Source organism: Taeniopygia guttata, chromosome 1 (genome assembly GCF_048771995.1).
Source record: "Taeniopygia guttata chromosome 1, bTaeGut7.mat, whole genome shotgun sequence".
Classification (NCBI taxonomy): domain Eukaryota; kingdom Metazoa; phylum Chordata; class Aves; order Passeriformes; family Estrildidae; genus Taeniopygia; species Taeniopygia guttata.
Window position 1 is genome coordinate 48,075,676 of NC_133024.1, and position 20,336 is coordinate 48,096,011.

The window sequence follows — 20,336 nt, forward strand, 5'->3', positions numbered from 1 at the left end:
ATCTGAAATCTTTTCATTGTCAGTCTGGAAGAACCTAACTGAATTCAGTAACTGTTGCTACTATACACACACAGTGGCCATTCACAATTATATGAAAAAACTAATTGTACACTGTGGCATATACAGATCTTTGAATGAACATGAGGAAAAGGGGAAGTGCTAAGAATTTAGTAACTGATGAAACAGAAGACAGTGTATTTTGAACTTCTATTCTAGCCTTCTATATTGTAAAGATAATTACCACTTTGTGAATAACAAAAAAAAAAAAAATCCAAAGAGAAGAGACTACATCTATGGGTGCATGAAAACATTAAGTAATAAGAGAAGTACTTCCAGTATTTTTTCTTATTAAGCCAGTGACTAATCTATCGTTTTTATTGCATGAAAAGTAACATAACTAAAAAAACTCCACTTTCCATTCCAATATCATTTTATATTTTGCAATATTACATGAAATAAGGGTACAAACACCCAAAAATAAAAAAGGCAACACTCACCTAGAAAAAAACCCCACAAACCAGAAAAGACAATGATAAAGAATTCCATTAAGTTACTAGACAAGTTAGTGGTTTAGATTCTCTTGTTCTTTCCTACACCACTGGGGAAAAAAAATCACCAAGTAACCAAAAAACCAACTAACAAAAATAAAACCAACCCCTTTAAACCTAAAGTCAACAAAATGCTAACTAAACTCAAGAATGGTTTACTCAAACTCCTGAATTAAGAATTTAACAGAACTAAAACTCCATTGATACAGGGCACCTTTCATTATTCACATTACCATTCCGCCTAGAAACTTTGCAATCTGAGAAATTTTAACTTCCAGTAAGAAATGAGAGTGACAATGAAAAATGATGGTCAGCACTACAGAGATCATCAAGAGCATAGGCTTAGTACGACAGGCAGCGATATTAACACACAAGCAGACTAACTCTACTGTAGAATCATAAACCAAAAATAAAATACTACTAATAAGGACAGATTCAAAATAGGCAAAGAAGGTATTTCTCTGTGCATCAAGAGGGTTTCATTCAGGCCTAGAAAAAAAGATAGAAATAGCCTTCTGAAAATTATTAAGTAGATTTTAAAAGCTGTTCAGAGTAAGTTCCTGTGTAAGAGAGAGTGATAGATGGGTAACAGATGAACAATAGATGGTCGGATGGGAAGACTTAAGTCATTCCTGTTTTAAGACAGCAGGCAGTTCATTACGCTTTTTAGACAACGTCACTGTCGAAAAAGGTGAGAGATCTCTGCTGTTTTCCTTTCCAATTATTTAGGGATTATCCAAGAAGTTTTAATCTACAAATAGCTACTGTAAAGAACAGTTAGGGTTCTTTGAGGGCTCACTCATTTTCAGCTGTTCACTTTCTAACTTATTGATACTGTGTATGCAAGATAACATAAAATAGCAGCTTCATATTTCTCTAGATCTGCACAAGAGAGAATCAGAATCTTTTTCTGAGACACTGCTTATCACACTGCTGACAATTCTTAATTTATAGGTCTTTGAACTTTCACCCTATAAAAGAAAAAAAGAAAAATACTTGGCTATATTACAGTAGCCTTAGAGGAGCTCAGGAAGCAGCACAACAGCAGCACAAACACCACCCCCCCACCCCCCCCATCTGTATCTAGCATTCACTTTTTCACAACTTTATTTTTACAGTTTACATAGTTTTGGTTATCTCTTCTTGTCTTAAAAGACCTTGCTGAAAAACACTTTATGGTTTTTCACTGGTCCAGCTAACTAGTAAACAAAAAGCCACTTTAGAACTACGTTATACCCCTCGCCCTTACCTGCACTTCCTATTAATTTGTCATTTTTGCCCCAGTATTCCAGAAGGCCCTTCTTTCTCACCTGACTACTAGTGTTTTTAACTAGCTAAAGGAGAGCGCAGAGAAGATGGAGACAGACTCATCTCAGCAGCACACAGTAAAACAGCGAGAAACAAGAGGCTGAAACACTGGGAAATGTAACTTTCTAAGGAAGGCATTTAAAAATAAAAATATAACAAACATAGTAAAACACTAGCACAAACTGCCCAGGATACTGTGGAGTTTGTGTCTTGAGAAATTCAGAACTTGACAAGTTTCTGGGCAGCTTGTTTTTAACAGAGTATGGTTGGTCTGTAGAACTCAAAAGCCCTTTCCAGCCTACCTCATTCTATTCTAAATGATCACAAATTGTAAACCTGTATGTCTAAATGTTGGTTAATAGCAAAAACATTACAATAGGCACTTATAGGCTCTCTACCTACAGAGCATGTGGTATAAGCTATTCTGTTTTCATTGCTGGTACCACTAATTCAGCCGACTAACTGAAAAAAGCACAGAGCAGTTATCTGTAATGTGAGTTTAGAATCCTACTTCTGCCAACAGTTACAGAGCCAGTAGGAAGGTTTGATCTATCAGGTTTATGGAGATGCAGAAAGGGTAAGTGGGATAAGACAACATAAGGATGACATTTATTATAAACTTATGTAGTAAATGCATAATTGAAATACTGTCTAAGCAGCAATGTGCTTTTCTACTGTCACTTGCATGTAAAAACAAAGTGAGGACAAAAACTTAAACAAAATAGGAGCTTGACATTTAAGTGCAATTAAAGGTGGACCACTTCTGCAAATAGTTCAGGAACGTCATATTTTAAATACTAAGGAATTATACTCAAGACCTGGATTTTCCACATTTTACTGTGGTATTTATATAAAAGTTGGAACCATGAAAACATAAAACTGGCAAAATGCACAAACATTTCCAGACTCTCAGATGCAGAAGTGATCTTCTGTGAGAAGAACCAACTGTTGCCATCCTCTGCTAAGTACAAATATAAACCAAACACCCACAGCATCTACATTTTATTGTACTTCTGCTGAATGCATTAAAGTATCTCTATATCACAATGAAACCATGATTAAGACTCTCCTCTGCAAAAATGAAGTGTTTCAATGGCTTTAGGAAACTGGCAGGACAATATATAAATAAACCAATTACGACAATCAATATTTTCTAACTTTTTCATTAGAGCACAAGAATTTTTAGCAGTTAATTTAACTGAAGGTATTTTTTCCCTAAATAGTAGTAAGGCACTGAGTTAATTGCAACTGATTGAATTATCATCAAGAAGGGGAAATAATTCATTTCTTAAAGTATCCAATTCTTATTAATCTATATTAAAAACACAAATGCACAATATTTTGCTTTTAATTCCTTACACATCATTCATTTCTGGAAGTATGTAACAAAACCAAGACTTTTTCCGAAATAAGGGAACCACCCAAACAATATTTTTTTGTTGGATCATTACAAGGCTATATTTCTTCACTCTTTCATCATGACATTTACAGAATTAAAATGAAGGAATAATTTTTCAGTACATTTTAGAGATATATCATTTCAGTCATATGTAGCAGCTGTAAAAACTTTAGTTCTGTACAGCAGGTCAAAAGGCACACCAGGATCAAAGAGATAGCTAGAAGTTACATAAGCTGCATTATTCTTCTTTACCAACTACTCCTCACTTAGAACGGCCACAGTATGATCTTTTTCAAACAAGAGATGACCTATTATAATAGACTAATTTGGGAAAATCAAAATTTATTACAAATTCTTTAATACCTTCAGGTTCTGTACTTCAGGACACAATAATAAAGTTCAAAGAATACAGCCCATTGCAAATTTTTTTTTCAAAAACGTGAGAAAACTTACATCCCCAAAATTCTTATCATTCCAGTTGTGTTTATTACTTTATGATGTCTAAAAGAGCAACACTGACTCACAGTCAGTGTTCCTGTTCTTCCAAATTAGAAGTAGATATTTTTCATATATCCACAAAACAGTTTTGAAGCTTAATACTCAGAATACCCAGGCAATGCTGTACATATTCAAGTAGGGCATCCCACAGGTAGCAATGCAAAAAAAACCACTCAGTAATCTGGATGAACCAGCTGACCCAGGCTTCCTGCAAAACCAGTGAGCAAGAGCTTTAAAACGCTTCCAGCAGAGTCCTCAAGTGTTGATACTGAGACACTGATTCAAAACAGAATACTGTGTTGTTTTGTGAAAAACACTTACCAGACCTGTTTCCATGATCTAAAAAGCTACTCGTAACAGGAATGAGCTGAATCAATCCACCCTTCTAAATACGCTGTTATACACATTTCTTTTTTTACAGTTTACTGAAACAACCATTGGATTCTACTGACTCTGCTGGTCCTTTAAGCAAGGAAAATGTCAAAGTGGGAAACAGCATTTCAGTGCAGCAAGATAACTTATAAGGCACGAATAACTGTCACTTGTTTTCCACTTGATCTTCAAGATGGTAAGGGTTTCTGTATAAGAAAAACTAAGAAACTGAGCAAAAATTATCATAAGAAAGACCAGAAGTGGCAAGTACAAGTAGAGGAATGAAAGACATTGTTTTATTAGCTTTCAGATACTGAAGAACATACAAAAACTGAGCTAATGCAATCTTTTGACTATTCATATAAATAGTACTCTAAACCCCAAAACAAGTGACAGTTTTCCCTGTGCAACATATTTACCTATTTAAACTCAGTAAAATGGTTACATAGTTGGAGGTATTTTTAAGTAGAAGAAGCCATTCAAGAAGTGCTCTCACAGTGGTCACCTACAATTCCTTCATATTTATCCTTGTGCTTATGCTTTGCTGGGCAGCATCACAGGCTCAACATTCCCCCTTCGCTGGCTCTGTGAAAGACTTTCTGGGATATTGTCTTTACAGAAAGACACGAACTCTGATCCTGGTTTTCCACTTTCTGAAGCTACATAATAACAGGCTGTTTTCCAAGCATGTACACTATCTCCACTATTTTTCCCTCTGCTTACCACAGAAGAGTTAAACTCCATTCCCTCACCTGAAAAAAAAAAGTAAGTTTAGCTAGGCATTTTATAAGGACATCTGTGTTTCTCCACATCCAACATCCTTTCACACCAAGACAGTACCTCAGTACTTCATCTATGAGCACTACCTCCCAATACACTTCAGGAATTGTGCACACCACACTTTGATCACCACAGCTTTTCTTTGGGAAAGCTTGTGGGATAATTTGTTTCAGAGTTCAGGAAATGAAAATACCTCTTAGGAAGACTAAGGCGTGCTTCCAAGATACTTAATACTTCTCTGTATTTGCCTGACACCCTGAAGAGAGGTGTTCCATAAATGGATAAAGACTGGCTGTATCCAGTTTCTGCCATTTGTTCTATGCTTCGTGAGCATTATTGTCCCTGTAACTTTCAAGTCACAGCTGTCAACAGTGTTCATGAGCTAAAATAATTTTCTTTATTCAGCTGACTCTCAATACCTTAATGGCTTAAAAAAATCAAAACCCTAAACCCTCCCCAAAAAGTAGGATCAAAGGCCTACAAATGATGCTGGAAGGTAACTAAGAACAAGCAACTAAGCCCTATGGGGCAAAAGAAACTCAAGCCACAGCTAACACTCAGTAGTCGAACTCTGAAGGCAGTGCTTGAGCTTCATAATCAGATACAGTCAATTGCTCTGTCCTTATCTGGATACAATGAAGGCATGAGTTGAAATGCTATCCAGGAAGCAGGGATATTTCTTAGAATGTGTTAGATGAAGAGAAGAGAGAAGGAAAAAAGGTGGGACATCAAGAAAAATATCCACCCATACTTTTTGTTTATCTACACTTCCTAGACAATCAATTGTGGGTTGCAAGCCAGACGGAACCAACATTATGAGGAAGAACAATTGTGTTCTGAACTTGTCATGCAAAAAAAAATTTATACGTAGTCTTTTTTTTTTCAGAAGAAACTGGGAACAAGATACACAAACATCATATATATGGTAATTGACAAACATGATTTTCTTACTTTGTCTCAGGAAAATCCTCTAAGATACCCAGGAAGGAGGGTAGTACCAGTCATGTCAGGCCCCCCCAAAAGAAGGTCAAAGAGAAGAAACCATTCCCTGTCATCACTGTACACAAAATGGAGCTTTGTAAATGCTGAATCATCAACTCTTTCTGTATCAGAGGTAGACAACAATTCATTCTGTCAGACTGTAGAAGTGAAGGAGAAAAAAAAGTACTGTGACAGTAACTTAACACCGTAGGATACATTTAACTCCTGACTTCACTCATTACAACCAGCACTGTGTGCTGCATTGAATGACTGTCTTCTGTCTTCTCTCTTGAAAACATCCCTACAGAAACATGGCAAATTTCCACTGCCACTGGAAATCTTTAAAGCTAAGAAAGAATATTCCTGGTTACCCAGCCAGTTTCTGAACCTTCAAATAATTTTAACATGTATGCACAAAGAGAGGTTCTAGATAGATTAAGGATTTAGAAATTCCTGGATGTGCATTGTAATATAAATATTTCCAGATAGAGAAAAACTTCTGGGATATTTTTGAAAGATTTTACATATCTCTAACTGAGAAATACCCCTTTTTTTCCATTATCATCTGACTTTCTACCACAAAGACTGAAAACCTCAAAATTACAGCTTATATTTCAAAACCAGAAAAGACAAGTATTGTAAGAACATACTAAAAGCAAATGAACCTGCATTTAGTGCACTTCCTTACTAGTTACTCTTAACAGGGGGAATAAAATGATTGGTAAAATAATCAAAACAGCGTAAGCACTTGATCATAATTCTAATTACAACCAAACACTAAGAATCTATGCATCTTACAGGTCATTGGAATTTCTTTTTTGGTGTAAAACTTCACTACCATACCTAGCAATAATTTTAACACTAACAAAAATAGGATGCATTAGGGATAGTCTCACACTCGACTAAAACAAGCCAAATAACAAAAAAAAAAAAAAAAAAACCCAAAAAAAACCCAAACCCCAAGAAGAAACACACTTGGCTAGATGTCTATCCAAATACATGTATTAAATGACTACCAGACAAAAATATTAGTTTGTAGAGACACACCATTGGGGTTTTCTAATACTGAAGACTTCTGAAGAATTTACAGAGCACAGTATAGAGTACTGTGTAGAAGAAAGATGCCCATCCTTGCAATTAACTCAACAGGATTTTCCAAAAATTAGTTAGCAACTTCATTAGAATTTCAAATTACTATTATTGTTGTTTTAAACACAAACAGGATATTAAATAAGTTATGACTAACAACCCTGTTGCTACACAGTTCACCACTGTACTGATGAGATTAAAAGAACAACAATTAATGCACAGTGCATTCATATTCAACACCCGCTTTTTTTTTTTTTAAATATACATCTCTCAACCTAGATAATAACAATCCCTGCTCAGTCAAGACTGCTAGTGAAGGAGGAAGTCTAATTGGTTTCAAGCGGCCTTTTCTACACAGAAACAGTAACAAGAAAATCCTTGTAGAGTACAAATTCCTATTATCCATGATCATCTACACTGCTACAATTACAACCAATGCAAAACCAATGGGCATAAGAGATGTATTTTAAACACACCTACAAATATATATTTGACATTCCTCTAGGATTTTCTCCAAACAACATAAACACATAGGGATACAAGATACTTCAGATTAAAAAAATGTCACTGGTTTTTCCTCCTCTATTTCTACTTTAAAGGTGGTCTTAATTTGTGTCATGATGAGCTTATCTCACCATCTGGAAAGCCAGAAGAAAAAGTTAGATAAATGGAAATTCTTACACATCATTTATTCACTTATTTTCCCCCAAACTGGAATTTAGTCTCTGAATTTCAAAATTTAAAAAAAAAAAAAAAAAAAAAAAAAAAAAAAAAAAAAAGAAACTACAGCACATGTTCAAGCCCAGGAAAGGCTGTCAATTTTAACTCAGGAGACTGGGATTATAGACTTCTCAAATCACTCCACAGCAGCAACACTGTAAAAATTGTAAAATTATTTGCCCTAGGAAACTATAATGCAGAAAATGACCCAGCATCAAATAACCCCTCACTCTCCTGTAGCTTGTATATTACAGCAACCACAACAAAAAACCCAAACAGAATATCATTCATACACAGAAATTCCCAATTTCCAAAATATTTCAACATTATAGTTGTTGAAATCATTCAATATAAAATTTTGGTGCTGGAGGTTTCAGAGCCTCTTGGCTTAAACACCATCTTTAACATTATCAACAAGCCTGCTGAAATCAACAACTGATCATTAATGCTATGCTTAAAATTGTCACTGAGAACATGACACAGGGTTAGAGTATGTGCGATTTCCTTTCAGATGGAGCTTATTTAGTAGGAACATTGTTTTGTGTACTAGAACAAGCTTCCTTTCTCTAGCATGGGTTCTACCACACTAACAAAAACAGCAACAACCAATCATGCATATATTGTCATTAATAAGCAGAAAAGTGCACATATGGTAAAATTAGATTATTTTTTATGGTCAGCCAAAGAAGAATGAGACTACAACACAGTGATGCAAGCAGATCCATACATGTGCCCAAAGCCATCATGTACAGGTCCACACCTGGCACATGTTATATATAAATTAATGTTTTAATCACTAATTAATGAATTAAAACCCACCTTGAAAAACATCAGAGATTTCATTACAGTAACAGCCAGGCCACAACTATTCTCTTTTTACTGTTCGTTTTTCTTTCATATAGTATCTTTACGGGAGAGGTTCCAGTACGGTCCGACATGGGAAGACTGAGCGCAGACACGCGTGGCGAAGGAAGAGGGCACTCTCCTTGGACAACAAGGAGCCTTTACTACACGAAAACGACACGAGATGGGCCCAAAGCTAGAGACTAGGTTACCTCAAATAAAAGCTTCTTACCTGATTCGTGACCTGAAAAGAAAGCAGAAAACAGAAGATAGTTAACACCCAGTCGAATCCACGGGATCAGACCTTCCTCCATTCCAACCACTGCCAGCCAGCCCTTCCGAGGCGATGAGGTCCGGCGCGGCCCGGAGCCCTCTGCCCTGTGCCCTCCGCCATCCTCCCGCCAAGCCCGCAGCAGGCAGGCTGTGGGGCGGGCAGCCCCGCGCACACGCAGCGCCCCCCTGCCCAGCCCGGGCACTCACGTCGGGGTTGGCCTCCAGGGGCAGCCAGCGATGCGGCTCCATGGCAGCGGCGGCGGATCCCGGCGCGGAGCTGGGCGGACCCTCCCGGCGGGCTCTGACAGCGCCTCACGGTGCCGCCGCGCCTCAGCCCTGACCCGGGGCCGCGTCACCGCGCCGCGCCTCGCAGGGGGGGAGGGCGGCGGAGGAAAATCCCGCCCAGCGCCCGCCCGCACCGCCGCGCCGCTTCGCACAGGTAGCCGAGGCGGCGCTCCCGGCAGTGGCCGCCGTCTGTTCCCGGAGTGCTCCGGCGCCGAGGCCCGGGAGATTCCCCTCTCCCCGCCCGCCTGGCTCCCCCGGCAATGGACTCTCCCAGCGGGGCAACGGGTGGTTCCTCTCCCGCGCCGCCGCCGGGGCCTGCCGCAGCCGCCGGGGGGCGCGGCCGCTCGGTGTCGGGGCACGGGGGGCTGCAGCCGAGCGCGGCGGGGCCGCGGGGACAGCCCGCCAAGCGCCCCGACACCGGCCCCTCCGGAGGCCTCCAGCAGCTAAGCGGAACCGCGGCGGGCAGGCATGGGCAGCGCCCAGCGAAATAACGCTCGCGGGCCACGGGCAGGCCGCGGGGCAAGGCGGGACAAAGGCATTCAGAGCAGCTGCTGAGCAGCAGTGGCAGTAAATTACCCCCACGCCACAGAATCACAGAATATTCTGAGCTGGAAGGGTCCACGGGGATCATGGAGTTTAGCTCCCGGCCCTGCACAGGACCAAGAGTCACACCATGTGCCAGAGAGTATGTCCAAACGATTCTTGAATTCTGCCAGGCTGGTGCTGTGACCACTTCCTTGGGGAGCCTCTTCCAGTGCCCAACCACTGAAGAAACTTCTTCTGATACCTAACGTATACCTCCCCTGACACAACTTCAGGCCATTCCCACAGGTCCTGGCACTGACTGCCAGAGAGAAAAGATGGGTGCCTGCTCCCTGGCTTCATCTTGCCTGAGAAGACCTCAGTGTAGCAGGAAGGACTTGGGTGGTGAGTCCCCCATATGTCTTGCTGAAAATTACTGCAAGATGTGTTAAACACAATTAAACACATTTATCTTCTATAGCTACAAATCCCATCATACTTCCCATCTCAGGACCATTAGTAGCATTTCTTGGCCTTTTGGGTAAGATGAAGTACAATCTAATACATACATAGCATATACAGTTAATATATGCATAGCATATACATTACATTTTATATACATACACGTACCAGATGTTATGCCTTTAGTGCTATGCCTTCTTTCAAGTTATTTCAGAAAGGCTAAAAATAAAGGAACACATCATGGCATTGGTGAGAGCACACCTCCTGTACTGTGTCCATTCTGTAATCTGCAGTTCAGCGGTGCTGGAGCGAATCCAGAGAAGGGCAGCAAAGCTGGTGGAGGGTCTGGAGAGCACATCCTATGAGGCACAGCTGAGGCAGCTGGGGTTGCTTAACTTGGAAAAAAAGGAGGCTTGAGGGGGACCTCATCACTCTCTACAACTATTTGGAAAGAGACTATCGACAGGTTGGAGTCAGCCTCTTTTTCACAGATAAGCAGACAAGCCAAAATCAATTCATATTTCACCACCTTCACACCTTCTGTTCCAAATTTTAAAATTTAATTCATATTTCTTTGCCAATGAAAATAAATCCAAAATATTTTAAAATTTCAGCAAATGATTTTGTAATTACCTAACCACCAAGATATGAAACTTCAGCTCCCATCTCCACATGTTGGAGATAGAAAGTGAGAAAGAAAGGTACCATAATGAATATTAGTCATAGTGCTAAGGGCACTACTGAGAGACTTAATGAAATTGTAGTATAAAATAATATGTCAAGTGTTCTAGATAATAAAGTATGTATCAGAGTTAGGTAAGTTAAGAACAAAGGGATTGTTAAGTCCTCGGCATCAGAGAGATCTCGGTGATGCATACATTGCCAGTATTTTGACAACCATGAGGTCGTAAAAACATAGACTACTCATAATCATTTGCACACTTAATTAGATACTTTAGAAGGGAGAGGCCAAGATCAGACAGGTCATAAATGTATAAAGCTCATAAAAACACACCATGTTCCATAATGATTAGTCTTTTCCTGAAATATATTACAGATTCTGATGCCTGAAAGATAGGCTGGAAATAAATCCCCACAGACCGATGTCTACAGAGCAGGCATTTGTTCGTTGCAGCACTGGTGGTGAGGGGGATTTCTCCATCTGCCTTTGTCAAGTGCTGTGGTATATATACAGCAAGTCCTGCTTAGTGTCACTATGTCACTACAGCATCATCACATATACACCAGAACTAATTTACACAGTATGTATCTCATGGTTATTAGATCGTTCTTTGGCACTGCGCTTGCGTCTCCCCAATTTGGGGGTCATCAGAGGTCTTTGATGAAGGCTTCCAAGGTCTTCTTCACATCTCAACTTTTCAACTTTGTCTTCATAGCGTGTGCAGTTATGGTATTCCTTCGTCTGTCTGGTTTTAACCAGCCTAAGTTCTTTGTTTTGTGGCTAATTGGTTGTGCACTTGCCAATAGATTTAGTTAGCACTACTGTGGGACGAGTTATGTTTTACTACTGTCACAGTCTCAGAAGAGATCTACTGAGATTATAATATTATTATCTCTATATGTATTTAAAAAGTTAAAAGCAAAGGTAAAACTGATATTAGAGAAGTGTAAAAATATTATTTTGACAAGTAAAACTGCTGAAGGGTCAGTGTTGTCTTAGTACTCCAGCCACAGTTCAAACTTAATATCAGTTTGAAATGTTTATTGAACACAGTTCTGTTTGTAGTTTTACAAAAGGTGGTTATTTCCCCATAAAGCTGAAGTTTACCTACACAAGTGGCCCCCAAACCACACGGTTTATTTGAAGGCATATGGGCTGATTCCACAGTCCACATGTACAAAGCACAAAGCAGAGTCATTCGGTTCCTAGTTACCGACTGAGGAACACGCACACCAAGCAGTCATCACTCCCCTGCGAAGACAGGCTGAGGAAGTTGGAGCTCTTCAGCCCAGAGAACAAAAAAAAAAGGTCGTGTGGAAACCTATGGCAACCTTCCAGTGTCTGAAAGGCACCTACAAGGAAGCCGAAGAGGGACTCTTCATCAGGAAATGTAGTAATAGGGAGAGGGGGAATGGTGGGTACAAACTGAAAGTGGGGAAATTTAGTTTAGATGTTAGGAAGAAATTCTTTACTGTAAAGGTGGTGGGGCACTGGAATGCGTTGCCCAGAGAGGTTGTGAATGTCCCATCTGTGATGTGCTCGAGATCAGGCTGGATGGGACAACCTGGTCTAGTGGAAGGTGTCCCTGCCCATGGCAGGGGACTGGGGCTGGATGATCTCTAGGGCCGCTTCCGTCCCCTTAGCATTGTATGGTTCTCTGATTTGCGTATCTGGGTCTTTGACAACGAGCACCAAGAAAACCCTGTAAGCAAACCACTCTCAGCGAACAACGTACCGCACCAACCGAGCGCGCCTCGCTGCGGGGCGGTTCTGCCCCTCCGCGCTCCCGCGGCCGCTGCCGCACCCCGCTCCGTGAGGGCAGCGGCACCGCGGCAGCGCGTGATCCCCACGCCGCAGCCAATCAGCGCGGCGCCGCTGCCGCTGCCTCGCTCTGGGGGCGCTCGGAGCCAATCAGCGCGGCGGAAGCTGTGTGGCGGAAGCGGCGCTCGGCGGTGCCATGGCCGCCGGCTCGGCGGGCGCGCTGGCGCGGGCGCTGGCAGCCCTGGGTGAGGGCGGGGGGACCCGGGCTAAGGGAGCGGGGGGCTCGGGCAGCCGGGGCTGCCTTTAGGTACGTGTGGGTTAAAATTAATTGCGTTCAGTGACGGTAAATGCATGCATAGTGGCATAGGCATTTTTCAGAGAAAGATTTGATTTATTGCCGTAGCACTTTATTTAGGTATTTGCTTCTGATCGCTACTGTTTTACAGATGGTGGTGGTGCAGCAGATAAGATACGTTTAATACCTCAAGACTTTTTTGCTGAGCTGGTAAGTAGGGCGATAAATGGGATGGGGAAGGGCTTCTAGCACCCCAGGAAGCCTTTTTATTTAAGCTCTTTTGGGTTATGTGTGATGCAAAAAGAACCTTAGGTATGTGGTACCTTGACTCGTAAAACAGATCAGTCCTGCTAAGAGCAATGGGTTTCATTTAAATTTATGTTTTTATCACAGAAGGCTTCTAAAAATCTTATTTTCTCTATCATTTACATGATATATCAAGGTACCTGGTCTAAAAAACACTTGGCTTATTTACTGTAGTGGGTATTTGAGCAGATAATATAAAATTGGTGTGTTAATTAGCAATAGTGAGGTAAAAACTAAAGTCTTGATTTGGTTCATTTTCTTTCCTTGGATTTGATGGAATTTTAAAATCAGTCATTTCAATTACTTCAGTCTTTAGTCTTTACTCTTTTTGCCCATTTTTGTATCAACAATGTCTTCAAATATGCTTTTTTTTCCCACAGTGTGAACAAATAATTCAACATCTGAACCATAAGATTCCAGGTGTAAATACAGCTGAATTGTGTCGGGTAAGTTGGCACACCAGCCATTGTGAGCAAGAATAGTAGCTGTATCTGCTGGTAAGGTTGGACTTCCTGACTTGATGTGGGGTTTCTTGTGTGTTTGTATATACAAAGATGCTTTCACTAATGCATAATTTATTATTTGTAATTATTTAAACATTCTGTTTCTAGAGAATTCAAACTTCGGGGATTGACATTAATATTGGTGACCTGGCAAAAGTAGCTAACACTCTTTCATTTCTGTTTAGGTAAGCACAAAATAATTTACTTTGCACCATTTCTTTTTTCTTTCCATGAAAACATAATGGTGGCATTGAGAAGTTGTATCAAATGTCAGTATAAAATGAACTGATTTGGGAAAAGGGCAAAAGTTTCCAAGTCTCAGTACACAGAAAAGAACATCTGGGCTTAGATTGTGTCATTGAAAAGTGTAGGTACTTAATATGTAGTATCACTTCTTGTAATTAGAACAATTACCTATTTTTATTTTTTGAGATGCTGCCTGCAAGCTCTAGAACAAGTGGCAAGATAGGGGAAGTTCACTTTTAAAGCTGAGTCAGCTGGGCCTTTGCCTTGAAAAAGTGTGTTTTAAAAACTTCTTGTTTCTTGGAGATCAGAAAACAGCACTGGTGCCTTTTTGAAGGATACAGAGCTTATAATATTGCATTCTGCCATGAGTTGAGATTTTAGGTAGTATTTTTAGTTGACAAATTTTTCTATTTTTAGAAAGATAAAATTTTCAAGATCCTGCTTGTTCTTTTAATATCTAGTATCTAAACATTTTATGTAACATTAATATAATTCAGGAAAATATATCAGTAGAAATTTAAAATACTATTTTCCCATCTGTAAAATAGAACATCTGGAGTTATATTCAACCATGCTGCTTGGAGGACCAACTCACTTTATCTTGTGTTAATTCCTCTTTAAGAGGAGTGATGCTGCATGAGCAAACATAGAGGATTTTTTGTTTACTTGTTTCTGTAAAGGCGATCAAGTGGCAATTTTGTTTTGAACTTGCTGCCTTTTCAGTTGAATTATGGCATCATTTGACTTCTGTTAGTAACCATTATACCGTGACTTAGAAGTCCTTACCTTTGGTGGTACTTCAATCCCACCTGCTGAGTGTTTAATTAAATTGTTGTTTTTTTTCTTTTTAAGTAATGATCCTGTTTAACTGCTCTACCCACATACCCTCACTGACTTCAGCCTTCTTCCAGTTGCTGCAGCACTTGGAGGCTGTGGTTATTTTTGGCGTGATGTTGGATGTTGTGCAAGCCCAGAGAAGCTAGGCCTCTGTATATTAAAACATATTAAGGTCATGTTGTTTTTTGCACATAGATACAAAAGTTCTGTAGCATTCTGGAAAAAAAAGTAATCACGGGCTACTGAATTGTTTTAAAGTACATGTAAAGTAGAAATGAAAGCTGTCTCTTTGGGGTGAAATGAGGCATTGTATTAAACTGGTGGAGAATGAAATTGATGCAGTGGTGTCTGGATATATCTATTACAGCACAGCAGCCAGAAACAACCTCTCTACAGAAGAACTCATCTCCACCTTGGGCAGTGGCATCAGCACACTGCCAAAACATGCACTTCAGGTTATTCGTCATGTGTGGAACGAGCAGGGAAAAGCCATTGCTGTGTCAGAAGATGCAAGAAATACAGCCACAGTGGGGCAGGTAACTAAAGGACAAAGTGCAGCTGAGCTAATGGTGAACATTTCAGAAATGTCAGTGTCTCACTGTGCGAGTTGTATTGTGTTGTCAGGCAGGCAGTGGTCGATAAGCTGCTGAAAGCTTTCCTACCTGTGTGCACATTTGCATGTTGCCAAATACCTTCCTAGATAAAGCAGCATATACAATAAAGGTTGTCTACATGCTGAAGAGTTTTCTGATATTATTGTTTGGACAATAAAATCATATTTTCTACCTTTTTAAAAATTCATATTTTTGTAGTACTTTTAGGGAAGATGAATGGCAGTCAGTCTGGTGAACTGTTGAATTGGCTCATTATGTAAATCTGTTTTAAGTGTAAATTGTTCTTTAAAGTTGTTAACATCAGCACTTGACTTCCTTTGTCTCCCTCCTCAGCACATTCTTTGTCTCCCTTAAATTTAAACATTATTTTTAAAGTTACTTTCTGTCAGTTCCCAGCATTTCCTTTTTCCTTGAAAAAGTAGCAATCTGTTTACATTTTAAGATTTTTTTTTTTCTGAGTTTAGAATAGTATAGAATTAGGAAAGGATCTTTTCCTGAGGCATGATATAAACTTCTAAAGGCTCTTCTTCACGAAAGGCTAAAAAATATTACTTACTTGTCTGAAATGTATCTGTTATGTACTTTGCTTTATCTAAAATGTAGTTATGAAATGCCATAATTTTTTCTCTTATTGCTATTCTGAATTATTTGGTTTAGATGTAGAAACTTCTATAAAAAAGAAAACATTACAAAAATCTGTAAGCATTATATACAAGCTGAATGAACTCTGTGGCTTAAGCTTCTCTTACTAGAATTTAAGAAGAGTGTACTTGCCTGTTGATTGTACTTGAACAAGGGTAACAGCTAAAGTGAAATAACTTATTAAATTACTTATTTATTCACCATTAAAGGGAAGGGCAGATGATTTGTAGTAACAATAATACCTGAATGTTTATGTTTGTTTTCCATTTGGATAAGATCTCTAGATGTTCAGTATTGTCTATGATCTATCCCTCCAGGTGAATGGAGGGGGGGTAATGGAGGGGGCAGATCTCTGTCTGTGACACTAGTTACAATAATTTTCATCTTTGTAGTTTGTAGATATGAAATGGAAACTGGGAGTTGCGATGAGCTCTGACACCTGCAGGTCTCTGAAGTACCCGTATGTCACAGTGACACTAACAGTGGCAGACACTTCAGGACAAATAACAGACAAATCTTTTGAAATGACGATCCCACAGTTCAAGGTCTGTCGTGACTGTTACTTGAATATTCAGTCCTAAAAACAACAGTGCCATTGTTGTGAGGGTTAGCTGTGTACCCTGATGCATGATTGTGCTGCTTGTTTACTTGTACATTCATGCAAACAGGAAGCATTAAATAACTATTTAAAACACAGACTACTTCATACTATTTAGTTCTACCTCACTTAGCTGAAAATGTTAATTTAACAGTAATTGATAATTTCTCTTACAAATAAACTAACAACCTAAGACATGAAATCTTTCAGAGCTTGCCAGCTATCATTCTGCCATATTAAAAGTTCAGAGAGTTTTTGATCGACTGAATTGTTCCCCAGCCTCAAAATCTAAAACTTAGCTTAAGCCTAACACTTGCTAATGATTAGGAATGGAGATCAGTCTGGTTTATCACCACTGACTCTTAATTGCTGTCTCCATCTATGAATTTATGTAACTTTAATTCTGCATAAACATCACCCTTGTATTGTCAATCCTGTTTAAAGGGTCAATACGTTACCTAGAATATCATACAAACTTAAATAGATGATTGGAATTTGATTGGCAGAAATTTGAGAAGGCTATTCTGAAGCCTTGGGTGTTGTAAAATGTTCCATTTATTCTGATTAAAGCCTATTTAATAATTTGTTGTTCAGCTACTTCAGGAAATGAATACTACATCTGAGAAGTCTGGATTATTTCAGCTGGGAGTAGAAATATTTGTATGAGAATTTTATTTTTAATTCTATTTTTTATGGCACAAGAGCTACTTTTAATTTTTCCTTTTGTAGCATCTTTTTCTATTAATAAGCAAGCCTGTGCTAATAAGGCATCACCTTTATAGGTTTCATAGTTAATGTGTTCAAATGGCAACCAGCCCACAGAAAGAGAAGCAGAAACTTTCAGTTCAAGCTGTACATTGAAAGAGAGCAGTATGGACAGTGTTTATTGTCTAACACACTAGTTTGAACTGCAGTTTGAGCTTTTCTTCAAGCAACTGAAATTTGTCCCAATTCTTGCTTTTTAGAACTTCTTCAGACAGTTCAAGGAAATGGCATCTGTTCTTGAAACAGTTTGAAGGGAACTTTTATTTCCAGTGACATGTTGGAGGAAGATCAAGTAAACGTTCCATTCTGCATAGGGAATAAAGTGCCATTGTTCAGCAAGGTATGTATCCTTGCCTTCTTGACAGGAGTTGGTCAGCATCACCCTTGCATTGCTGTGAAGATTTCTTTGCTTTTGATTACTTGAAGTCAACTCTGCAGTGTTTGTGCTTTGCTCGTCCTGGTAGACAAAAGATCAGGATGTATATGGAGAATCATCTCTATAGACTTCCTAATACCACGAGTAAGAAACTACACACTAAATTCTGTAGTGCATAAAGATACCTGAAAATGTTGACTGGGAAGATACTGAGAGAAGTGTAAATCCCATGTTAATATTTTTATTAGTAAAATTAGGATGGGCTTGGACTCAACAGTAGTATTACATATAAGGAGAATATGAAGTTACAAGCATACAGCTACTCTTTAAGAATAGCATTGTCAGGTAGTTGATTGCAGCTATTTGCATATCTGGCTTCCAGTCTTTTAATAACTGGAGAGCATACTTGTCCTAACAGCTTGTTTATTTCAAGTATTTATTTCCCACCACCTAGGCTTATAAAGATGGAATTAATGCATTAAGTTTTTTCAGAGACCCAAAATTCTCTCAAATGAAGCCCAGAGGCTAATTTTTTCATAAAGGTAGAAAGGCAAATAAATTCAAAAATATTTTAATGGGTTTCTGCTTTTTCATTTCATCCATTGCTAATCTGTGGCATTCTGCTTGATGTTTTGGTCAGCAGTCTTCTCTCTAATTAAATTAAAATATTGATTTAGATACCTCACTTCAACCTCTGAACTAGAAAAGTCAAGAGAAAACTTGAAAATTCAGGCTGGAGAGGTAGCCAAGCACATCAGAGAAGGGACCACACTAAGAGATTTCTTTGCATGTTGCTTTGTAACAGGCAGCCACTGGACTGTGTTCTGCATATGTGCCCTAAGAAGGTGTCCTAACCAACAAAATTTTGACTTTGATGTTGAAGATTGGGGTATTTCTAAAAGGGAGTGATTAATCCAATGTGCTTGCATGCTCTCCTCTTAATTTTTTTCCTTGAATTTTCCATAAAACAAAACACACTGCAAATATTGTGGGATGTAAATAAAGCAATACTCTTGCATCTTCAGACATGCTGATGGTAGAGTAGAATGAGTAACTCTGAAGAGAGATAATTCACACTGATAAGCAGATTGAAGTTTCTGCTTCAGCTTCAGGCTGGCAGTGACTGAGTACCAGCTTTGCTGGGACAGATCCTCAAAATTATTTCAGGCCCACTTAAAATGCGAACATCTACTCTACCTTTCTAACTCAAATCTGTTTTTTAAATTAACATTTTTAAGAGCTGGCTGAAAGTCATTGATACAGGTTATGCCTGCCTTTTTGTGCTATGAAAATAAACTGCAGCACATTGTGTGTGCTGCATATGCTACAATCCTTTCAGGAATGCCCCTATTTTAGGCATTAATGCGTGATGTGTAAAAACAGTTCTTGGACTCGATTAGAAGCCTAAATAAGTGAAACAGTGTTGGCTTTGACAAAAGTTTTTGGCCAGATCCATGGATCTGGATAATACTTTATTTATGTTGGTTGAAGTCTGAAGTGTTTGCTTTGTGGCTGGGGAGAGGAGATTGGTCTTCTCTGGGACCCTCCTGGTATAGTGTCACTGAATGCTCTTGGGAGCACACTTCCCATTTGTCTCTTCCCTTGTCTGTGTGCAAGGGCTCAGGGCTGAATGATAGAGCAAATGTGTATGGAAAAGGGATGTGAGCAGCTGATTTCTTTTGTTGTTTTTTACTTTGCAGAAGTGGGAGTGTAAGGCAGCTATAACTGGAAAACATTGTCATGCTTTGGCCTAGTGAATTAAATGTTTTACATCAATATAAGAGTTCCAGAAAAAAATTAGGTTGTCTTTTTTTTAGTAAAGCTGGAGCCTTACAAATAACTTCCTATGTATTCCAATGCACATAAATTCTTCATATAGCTGAAAATACTTGTGCCTTCAATGGAACTGCATGGAAAAGAAGATTTAATTTATCATGTTTTAACAATTCAGTAGATGCTGGAAGGTAATGACGAAACTCCCAGTTAGCATTTTTGCTTTCTCTGTCAGCAAGAGCAGAAAGTTGTCAGCCTTTGTAAAGACTTTTATTTTGTCAAGTCAGATATTCTAGAAGTATTGATGAATATTTTTTTAAATGTCCCTGAACTCCAGCATGTTGTAATTCTGGCTGGAAGATGCTTGGACATGTATACTATACTAATTTACTGTCTTTAGAATTTTCAGAGGAGGTATGATTTAAAGTTGGCTATGTAGTCAAACTTTTGAAATGCGTCCTGATCCCTGTCAGCAGGAGTTCCTCTACTGAGTAATGGAAGAATTAAGTATTTTATTAAAAGTAAACCAAATAAAAAACAGTTTTAAGTGTAGCAATACTAACATGTCCAAACAAGCTGGTGATTTGTTTGTCTATATGTGCAGAAACCAGATCTTTTCAAAGAAAATCAAGAGTTCTTATGTGTTCCTAATTCTAATTGTTGATTAATAGAAATTGTATAACATGAATATTTTTGTAAGTCCACAGTCATTAAACATGTGGGTAATAAAGACAATGCTGATCTGTGTTTTGTTTTAAGCCTACTGCATGGAAGTCTGTCTTGTAAATACTTCAATGAGTAAAGTTCAGGGCTACACAATGACTAAATTTCTTTCCTTATTAAATTAGGATGAAGTTC

At 39.0% G+C, this 20,336-nt stretch overlaps 3 protein-coding genes across 4 annotated transcripts in view; 2 read left to right on the forward strand and 1 right to left on the reverse strand.

Moving 5' to 3' along the window:
- UCHL3 (ubiquitin C-terminal hydrolase L3) overlaps positions 1–9,204 on the reverse strand; it is a 41,686-nt gene extending 32,482 nt beyond the window's left edge. Inside the window, exons 1-2 of the mRNA XM_002199439.7 lie at positions 9,019–9,204; positions 8,771–8,782 (exon numbers count right to left, since the gene is read on the reverse strand). Coding sequence (XP_002199475.1) covers positions 8,771–8,782; positions 9,019–9,060 — 54 coding nt within the window. The 5' untranslated portion in view covers positions 9,061–9,204. The remainder of the gene's footprint in view (positions 1–8,770; positions 8,783–9,018) is intronic.
- A 3,425-nt stretch (positions 9,205–12,629) lies between these two features.
- On the forward strand, positions 12,630–20,213 carry COMMD6 (COMM domain containing 6). Its single transcript, XM_012569689.5, has 7 exons — positions 12,630–12,768; positions 12,970–13,028; positions 13,505–13,570; positions 13,736–13,812; positions 15,078–15,246; positions 16,359–16,511; positions 17,530–20,213. Exons 1-7 carry the CDS (start codon positions 12,720–12,722, stop codon positions 17,578–17,580), a joined length of 624 nt encoding a protein of 207 aa, XP_012425143.5. The 5' UTR covers positions 12,630–12,719; the 3' UTR covers positions 17,581–20,213.
- TBC1D4 (TBC1 domain family member 4) overlaps positions 17,561–20,336 on the forward strand; it is a 109,018-nt gene continuing 106,242 nt past the window's right edge. For both annotated transcript variants that reach the window (XM_072928169.1, XM_072928174.1), the window contains exon 1: positions 17,561–17,669. In XM_072928169.1, the coding sequence (XP_072784270.1) occupies positions 17,604–17,669 (66 nt within the window). In that variant the 5' untranslated portion in view covers positions 17,561–17,603. The remainder of the gene's footprint in view (positions 17,670–20,336) is intronic.